Raw genomic sequence first — 10,157 nt, forward strand, 5'->3', positions numbered from 1 at the left:
TCCCCTAGAGATAGAGAGAGAGAGAGAGCTCAGTTTTTCTCTCTAAACTGAGAGCAAACCATTTCAACTCTCCTATCCTCTTCAATCCCTCTTTAAGAGAGTTTTTAAATAAAAGGGTGATATATATATATATATATATATATATAAAGAGAAAGAGAAACATGTCACCCTCTCATTCAGCAAGCCTCAAAATTCATGCCAAACTCATGTTGCAATATTGTCAACGATCACCTCGCATAATGTATAATATAGGAAATTAAAAGGCATGTGTGAGTTGTTATGCACGTTTTTCTAGTGTGGGAAATCATTACAAATTAAGTACTCGTGCGTGCTATTCCAATATGGTAGAGAAATTCTGCATTTCTCTCATTCAAGTACCCGAAAGTCTATGCTCGCCTTTTTAGCAGGTAGGTTACAAAACATAAGGTTATATGTTGTACAACAAAGACCATGCATGCCTTATAGGCGGCTGAAAATGTCAATTAATCTCGATACAGCCCCCTACATCTGTCAAAATTTGAACCGGACAAAGTTGCAAATGATGAGACTTAAATAAACATAAATGTAACCAATAAATAATAAACGGCAAATTAAAGACATAGAACTATAACAATCTTGTAAGTCGCACTCATTAATAAAAAAATTGAATACAACATAAAGCTCGATGAACTCACAGGAGATATGTAATAAATCGATGTTCATCTACACGCATGAGCATGATCTTTCAACGGAAATGATGAGACTTAAATAAACATAAATGTAACCAATAAATAATAAACGGCAAATTAAAGACAAACATAGAACTATAACAATCTTGTAAGTTGCACTCATAAATAAAAAATTGAATACAAAATAAAACTTAAAATGAACTCATAGGAGATATGTAATAAATCGATGTGATCTTTCAACGGACGTTTAGACAATATTGTAGCTTGTATTGAGGGGAATAAAAAAAAGTTGAACTCATTCAAGTAGGGTTGGATCAGAGATATAATAGCTCTTCAACAAGAGAGAACAAGTGCTAAGCAGGCTGAACTCACAAAAAAATGAAGGCCTGTCAATGGGCATGAATATAACCAACATATGGACCTAGAAGCTCGCGAACGAGTAACAACAAGAGTTGAATATTGTGTACTCGCTAGCATTTGAAAGTTCCTTGTACAAATAAGATCTAACTGAACATGCAATAAATCACATGCTAAATTAAAACAAGCTCGTTGTTTCAAGTGCAAAATGAGATTGTTTTTCATTTCTTTTGTCATCGAATCCGCAACGCAAACAAAAGGCGAAATTAAAAGCTCAAAACAAAAATTTACACGTGCAAGCACTCAAATTCTTGAAATAATTTCAAGCCATACGAATTATGAGGTAATATTTCAACTCAAATGCACCACTTTGAAATTCATGCAAGAGCTTTGAAGAATGTGCGTCCATCTCGAAAAATCGTGCGTTCAATTAATTTTAATTATATTGAAGATGTGTATGTGCATCACCAGATGATCTGCACTAATGCATTAAAGCTTGTGCAACTACATCTTGCATTTGCACTATATTGTTCTACTATGTCATGCAAGTGCACTGAGACGCGTGCACGCCATTAAACTAACAGCCCGCATGTGCTTCAACTGGCATATTAAACTTTTAATCAAAAGATCATAGAATACAAGAGCCCGGGTAAAATTTCTAGTTGATTACACAGGTATATATTAAAACAGTCAATAAAATCTTTTAAATATCATTTTTATTCCATTATATAATTAATATTCCAGTATAAAAATAACTAGCATAATGTTCATAGTTTATGAACACTAAAACAATAGAGGAATCTGTGACAATAGTTAAGAAATAACAAAAATTTGATTAAATAGAGAACATAGCAACAATCTATTTTTATTTGTGCTTGCTCTACAGTTGCTATGATACATTTTTTATTTTTTCTTCATTAAACAACAACCAAAACAATAATCTGAACATAAAAAGCTCATTCTATATCACGGTATCACATTTTGGGCTGTAAACCTTAACATGGATTCAGAGCTGAATAGCATAATTATCATTCAGGTATATTTTAATTCAAAAAACGAATTTTTGTTTATTACTAGTTTAAAATATGAAAGATATAACTGACTTTAAGTTAAATAGAAAGACGATTCATTAACCCAAATGAATTTACCAACGACGACTCCATATTTTAGAAATTAGCCTGCAAAGACCAAACAAGAGAAAGCATACAAATAAACTTTTCAATTTAAACAAAAACTACAAATTAATGTGTCCTCATTTCATGCATTACTAGCCAAAAGTTCCGCAGTGAAAATTCGCAGCATAAAAATTAAGGCAATCTAGACTCAGAAACAGAAAGAAGTGATAAAAATGAAGGTTAAACAAATACAAAATCCTGCAATATAAAGATAAGCTGAAAGACCAGATTACCTAACACAACATAAGGAGATAGTAAACAATCAAGGTCGCCTATTGCCCACCTTCAAATAGAGATACATGATCAAATACAAAGAAAAATGTATCAAAATATGGGAGAACTTTGGCTACCTGACCAAATGGCACATATGAAGGTAAGTAAGGAACCCTCTTCCATCTACTACTATCTCCAGATCCAACACTGCCTTTTACATTAAATGGTTTACCATTTCCTTCAGGAGACATTGTCTCTATGTCAGAAATTGGCTTAAGAGAGATACCATCAGCGCCCTCTTGGATCTCAAGGGATTGTGTTTCTGCTTCAGCTTCATCAAATAGTGAAGTTGGGCTATGACCAACAACAGAGAATGTCTTTCCATTTTCACTTCTGACTCTTCTAAGTATTTTTAAATGCTTAAGTACAGCATCTAATGGAATGAACTTAGACAATCTCCAGAATGGCATTTGGACTGGGCCTAGGCCCAATACAAGCTGCTCTCCACTTGTATCTTTAGATTTCGGTGTTTGTAATTTTGTTGTGCCATTGACAGAATTAATCGCAGATGCATCAACAACTGCTGCATCAGAAGTTACATTAAGATTCTGTGAATTATAATGATGGAAATATGCAGGAGACAATAAGCGTGGCACCAGGTCTTCTGGAATACAGTAGGATTTAAAATACTTCTGCCATCCCTTCTGACAAACATAGCTTAAAACAAAAAATGGCTCAATTAGAGATTAAAAAATTAAAAAAAAAATTGCAAGGAATTCAAAAACTATGCAGAGACAAATGATTAAAAATATTAAATTACGTTAAGTGCAAGTCCACATATCCAATTAGAAGCACTAAACATGAAAAATCTCATGTGGATTTCACAAAAAGACACGTACTCTTTCAGTGCAGCATTCCCAACAGGTGGTTGGGAGAAGGTAATGCACTTTACTTGAACTTTCCCATTTTCATGAGATATAGAAGATGATGCAAGAACTCTCAAAATTGCTAGAGTAGCCAATGCAGCAACCTACCAAAAAAACAAGTGAAGATTATAACTCATCTAGCAGAAAGATGGAAATGGAGATAACTCGGAGATTTTCCCGTGCATACTGCGCCACCAAGTGAATGTCCACAAAGGACTAGCTTTCTATTTTTTTTCTGTGCAAGCCTGTAAAGCTCCAAAGCTGGTATACCTTTAGCACGTGCAAGGAATCCCTATAATAAAATATAAAGAAAAGATAATCAGAATGATGCGTAATTTGTGAAATGAAATTTAAAAAGCCTGTCGGAAAAAAAAAACACTTGGATACAAGTTTCATAAAATCTAGCACAAAAACACAATAGACCGACCCTGTGTGCAGCAGGCTTTGCATTTTTTTGTAGCAATTTGGGTTTTCCTTTAGAAGACTTTACAATATTTTCTTCAATCTTCATTTGGCTCTCAACTCTATCATTTTCCATAACATCAATTGTTTCCAAAGCTTCTTCGTCGTCTTCATGGAATATAGCTCCTTGGAAAATGTTTGCATCTGTGATAACATCCCTGCATGAAGAAAAATATGAAAGGCGAACACCAGTAGTTCTTTTACTATAACAATAACACATGAAAGTGCCCTTACTTGTACTGTTTAGTTCCAATAAATGAAGCAAACAGAGTATCACCAGCTTCAGCCAATAGATACCTGATGAAAAAAATGACATGTATCAATAGAAGCCACCTAGCTAATGAATAATGCTTTACACAACTAAATCCAAGAAACTGTGTACAGAGGAGGGCATATTAACTGTTTGCATCAAAAGTTATTCAAAAAATGCAATGCTAATTGAAAAAAAAACTGAAATAGCAAAGGAAAAACGAGTGCAAACATCATCATCACCATCATAATCAACATCTGTAAATTTGGAATCCTCCACATACAGCATACTTAAACATTGCTGCAATGATAGTATCAAAAATAACTGTCCTTAGATATAAACTAAAGTTTTACATAAAGGGATGCCCTGATTAACATATTCTTCTAAGAGTGAAGTATTGGATCAAAATTATGTGCCTCTTAGTCAAACATAATAATTTTTAGCATCAGGGTCAGTTAACAGGTTAAATGATTACTAAGACATGTTTGCCATCATGCTTTATTTCTATCTCCTGTTTTCCGTTTAAAAGTTAAAACAAGCCCGCTTAATATTTTATAAGTTTTTTTTTGTTCCTTTTAAAAACACATTAAATTGTTTTTAGAAACACCCAAAATAATTTGTGTTATCATTGTTTTCAAACCACGAATCTTAAACACCCAAAATAATTTCCAAGGCCGCTAACCCTACTGTTGTCCCTGACCAATCCCGCACCCATAGTCCCAACCACCACACCAAGCCACCGACTAACTGTACACCAAAATTGGTTGTCTATGTCAGGTCAACCAAAACATAATCATAATGCGACCACCCTCTTCCAAACAAAAAATAAATCAACCCCTATAGATAGGACCTTAGCTGCTTTATTTATGAAATAATTTGACAATACAATAAGCTCAACACTAAATTATAACTTCGTTAAAAAAATATAATAGCTATTTTGTAAGATTGGCAGATAATTAAGTTATTTTATGAAACTTATTGATAATTAGTGGATTCAAGTCCAACAAATTTGGCATAGTAGAGGCATATGCAAATGTGTCTTAGAGTGACGAAAGGAGTGAGAAAGGGATACAGAAAAAAATGCTGCAAAATGTATTCTGCAACCCAAACTCCATATAGTGTGCTATAAGGGAAAAGGGCCTCTCAACCAAGTGTGGTTGTGGTCCTCTCATAATGTCCCTTCATTCCTTATCTTGAGCAATTGTAGAGACAACAGAAGACTTCCTCAAATCCACCAAAACACAAGGTAATATATGAGAAGAGATTGTTAAAAGAATGTGGGAATATAAGAGGAAATTTTGTGGATTACAAAGAATATCTGAGAGCAACAATTCATAAGATTGGGAAACATCTTATTATTAAACCTTAGTTGCACTCAATTTCAGAAATTCCACAAAAAATTATTTTAGACCATACAAAATCGTCATAAGAAACAATGAAAAAATGGTTGATACCGGTTTGGTTAAATTACATTCAAGTCCCTCAAGTTTTGCACAAAGCAAGGATTGTCTTATTAGGGGTATAATTGAGTCAAGCCGACTCAAGAATCAACTCAAGCTCGACTCCAAAAATGGGTGGTGAGCTATACCCGACGAGTGAACAAGTCAAGCCATGTGCTAACTCTTTTAAAAAACTTTAATATAAAAAACACATTTATTAGATGAAAAGAGTTCATGCACAAAGTTGATAAAAATATATTTTAAAAAAATATATCCCACTTAGTTATATTAAATGCTTTCTTATTATTCGTTTTCTAATTTTTAATTAATGCTATAATTTTACAAGAGAAACATCTTGAATCAAAATCCTTTATCTCTTCCATAATAAATGAACCAACACAAAATCGTAAAATTAACACACAGCTCAAGCTTAACATCAATTAATTAATCAAGCTCAAACTAAAGCTCAGGTCAGAGGTGATTCAAGATCAACTCAGTTTATTTACACGCAAATTGTATCAAGTCAACTAATTAGAATGATCATTTTTATCATGAAAGCAATTTGATCCTTCAGAAGGGTTAGAAGTTCCTAGAATATGAACCCCAGCCCCTCTCATTAACTAGGCAATTTGAATGGCAAGATGCTCCCATGTTTAAAGGTGGTTATGACGATGTTGAAAAGAAAGACAAACAGAGATGCCCTACCCATTGGTGCAGCTTTGATAAGTGGGAGAGAATAATTAAAAAGGCCAAATAAAGAGCTAGACAAAGCACTAACTAACCACAAGCAAGTTAGATGATGGAAGAAAAAGTTCCCCAACCCATTGGGATGAGTGAGCTTGTAGAGATAGGGAGCAAGATTAAGATGACAAAAGGGACGAGGATTAAAGATGAACATGAATTAAAACATTTTTGGATGAGTAACGAATCCACATGGCTGTAAAAGCAAATGAAAGGGACCCAATTGGTGGCATAGCAAACATACACATAAATAAGCTTCATTATTGATTTATGTTTTTTATGCTTAAACAAAATCATTCAGAATCTTGGTAAAACTATCATGTAAAATCTATCATTATTCAATGTTTACTTTCAGAACAAGATTGAAAAGCATGAAAAATGTAAACAAATTGTCCATGTGGTTTGCTGAAAGTGTATTGTCAATGAAGTCCTACAATTGTGCACTAGCCATAAACCAATGTTTTATTCATAGCTAAAAGCAGGCTTAAGATGTTCGAGTAATCTAGCTAATATGCGGGATTCCCATGTCTATTGATGTACTACTCAAGATTAAAATTGAGCAATTAGATATTGAGGTAATTTTCATTCGTGAGGTGAAACGTAGGACTCAAATATTGAGGTGTAAGCCTCAAATTTAAATAATTGTGTAAAATATTGTATAAACTATAAAGTGTGAAATAAAAAAAAACATATTAATATTCCAACTTATTAACAAATAAAAAAGTAAGGGGATTTACAAGCATACCACACAATTCTTATGTATTTATAAATCTAACACCTAAACATTCATATTTGCAGGCATATCACCCAAATCTTTATCATTACTATCGTTTTAAAAGTTAAATAAATCTTTTACTGCAGAGGTTCATGACACCAATGTGTTAAGAACATAAATATTAAACACTGGGAGTTAGATATAGAAATACATAAGAATTGGGTAGTATGTATATAAATTTTCTTAAAAAAACTAATACAACAATATTCTAACTGAGTAAATAATAATAAATTACACAAAATTAGAAGTAACAAAAAATAACCTAACATTAAATTATGAAAAAAGATGGGTTATAGAAACATTAAACTATCAAAGTTAGCTAAGATATTAAAATAAAATATTAAAACATGCAAGCATAGCACTCAAAATAAGTTCAATATAAGTCATTCTCTCACATTCATATTGCCTCCCACTGAAACAAGGATATAATAAATCATCAACATGTGAATTTTTAAAGAGGGATTTACACACATAGCACACAAAACATTCAATTTTACATATTTCACACCCAAACTTCATTATTTACATCTACAACACTTAAAACATTAAAATTAAAACAAAAAAACATGCCCTTAACTTTTGTCACCTACCCAAGCTTCCTTCATAGATGGCCAGAACTTGGAGGGAGTAGAGGTCAAAGAAGAGTTAGGAATTTAAGGCATTTTTAATTTAGGCCTGTCGCCAATGACCACCATTAGAAGAGGTGGAGATTGCTGGCTAAGCCAAGAGACTAGAGAAGTCGCAAGGAACAAGTTCTGAAGAAAAGCACCAATTCCACCATATAAGTATCAAGCCAGCACCAAAAGATTAAGGCTGCATCATTTATTCCTAGTTGGTTAAGATTAGTAGAAACATAGCTTGCCAGATAACCTAATCGAGAGCCCATAATAATCAACGAGTTAAGAACATGTTGAAATGAGAGGCCTTCCTCTTTAGATCTAATATGCAGAAGAAAATCTTTTAAAGGAGAGTTATGCTTCGAGTGGTTCTCCAATATATGATTTAAGTTTATATGGGCTAACTTAGTCATATAAATCCATAAGGGTTTATGTGCCCTAACCCATCTTAAGGTACAGAGTCATGTTGATCATAAGGTTAGCTTTGTCAAATCAAATTAGGAATAATTCTGTTGACTGTAACCAAGGTTAGACCTCTTTTGTGTTAAGCCAATGAGGATTTAATTTATTTTAAAATGAAAGGAGTGTTGATGTTCTAGCATTTTCTAATGCGTTCAGCATGCGAAGATAAGTCCCAACATTAAAAATCCCATTAAAATCCCAAGAACAGAGCCATGGCCAACCATATTTATATTGTTTGCTACAGCTTTTCGATAAGTATCCCCATTTCTATTTGCAATTAATCTAGGATGGATTAGATTTGCTATCATTGGAATTAGAATGTGTTGCAGATTCCGATACCCAATAGATTGAATAATTTTTTCTCCAATTTGCGGTTTAAAGGAGAAATGCATGAAACACAGTAAGCCAGAAATGGCCCATATCAGCCCTTGCATGAATTCGAAGGGAGGTTGATCAGCCCCGTCACTCTCTTATCACAATTTGAAGGATGCCTTAGCCAATTCTCTCTCCCAGACAACAGAAGTTTGAATGGAAAATAAACCATTATTAGAATTTGGGAACACCAATTGCATGGTAAAGAATACTTCTTGTTCCTCTTAATTACATCTCCATAACTCTTTTATGCTTCATCTTCTTAACTAAATCACATAGAAAAACCATTTTTCATGTATAGTCCAAGAAACCCAGGAGTTCATGACAAAACATATATTATCCTACAGTTCCACAATTCTTCAACATCATAACTCCAATATCAAGTAGTGTCAAAATATATGTGTATTGTGATATGAATGAATGGTTAACATGCCTGATTATATGGCACAATTTAGTTGTAGGCTATTCCTTTTGCAACTACAAATAATAATAATAATAATAATAATAATAAAATAAATAAAAAGGAACATGTAACATTACCGATGAGGTACATGATCTAGGGAATGTTGCACCCGCTCAAGAGAAACAAGCTGTCCGCCAAAGTCGGACTTGAACTTATTGATTGCTCGTATCATCTCTGCTGCAGGCCGCTGATACATGAAAAGTCATAACACTCCAATCCACTATGAGAATTTATTTGATAGCGTTAGGAAAACATGTTAGAGGAAATGTACAGAGAATGCTTAACCCTAGCACACATAAATGGCAGCATAGATGCACATTGTAAAGAAGCAACCCTACATACGCATCTCCCAAAATGGCCCCAAATCAATAACAAAAGTACTTATTTAGGCAATTAGTAAAACAATAGAGCAGAAATGACTCACTGGCGCATTATTAAATGATCTGCACCACATTGTTTAGAAAGAGTACAGTCGAGTAGAATAAGAACATGAGAATAAAGCAATAACAACTGAGGTTGCAGAAATCCGGGGCATAGTACAAATCGAGAGAAAAACCGTAACACTTAAGCGATTCGACATTAAGTACAACCACCAAACAACTTCTTTTCTTGTGACTGAAATGCTGATAGGATGCAACTTATCAAGCAAAATGTTAATGCTTAAAGCCAAGCTAAAATGAACCTAGTGTACTCAGAAAATAAACAAAGTGTACAGCGCCTTCAAACAGGCCCGACTATTGTAGAATTACCACAATGCATGCCAATCCATTGCATCATAAACATAAGAAAAAACAACTCTCTACAAATTGCAAAAGAAAAAAATCAAAACAGCACTCCGAAATCTTTAATAAGTGACCTCACAAACGAAGAATCAAGGCAAACTTTGCCCTAGTTTCCATCGAATCCTTACAACTAGGTTAGAGAACGGACCTTATAAACGCACTCAGCAAGAACCATGGAACAAAGAATTTCTTGGAGATCAGCGATGGATTCGGCTTTGGCAGCACCGCATAGATCGTGGAGTTGTCTACGCTGCCTTTCGTACTCCTGCCGCAGCAGCCTCTCCTGCTCTCGCCGGTCCTCTCGTCCCTTCCACGGTGGCCACCGCGGCCAATGCCATTTCAGCGGCGCCGGCGTCGACAAGGACACCGCCATCCTCGCCGTCTGATCTCTGATCCACGATTCTACTCGACTATAGATGGATTCCATCCGTTCTCGTGACCGACTCAATTCACCT

General features: G+C 34.3%; 1 protein-coding gene across 1 annotated transcript in view; it reads right to left on the bottom strand.

Moving 5' to 3' along the window:
* The window catches only part of LOC110028191, a 42,424-nt gene extending 32,267 nt beyond the window's left edge, over positions 1-10,157 (bottom strand). Inside the window, 7 exon segments of the mRNA XM_020729936.1 lie at positions 2,551-3,130; positions 3,313-3,443; positions 3,527-3,631; positions 3,767-3,959; positions 4,036-4,098; positions 8,998-9,107; positions 9,851-10,157. Of these exon segments, the coding sequence (XP_020585595.1) occupies positions 2,551-3,130; positions 3,313-3,443; positions 3,527-3,631; positions 3,767-3,959; positions 4,036-4,098; positions 8,998-9,107; positions 9,851-10,129 (1,461 nt within the window). The 5' untranslated portion in view covers positions 10,130-10,157.

This window comes from Phalaenopsis equestris, unplaced genomic scaffold, assembly GCF_001263595.1.
Source record: "Phalaenopsis equestris unplaced genomic scaffold, ASM126359v1 Scaffold000503, whole genome shotgun sequence".
In the NCBI taxonomy this organism is placed as follows: Eukaryota; Viridiplantae; Streptophyta; class Magnoliopsida; order Asparagales; family Orchidaceae; genus Phalaenopsis; species Phalaenopsis equestris.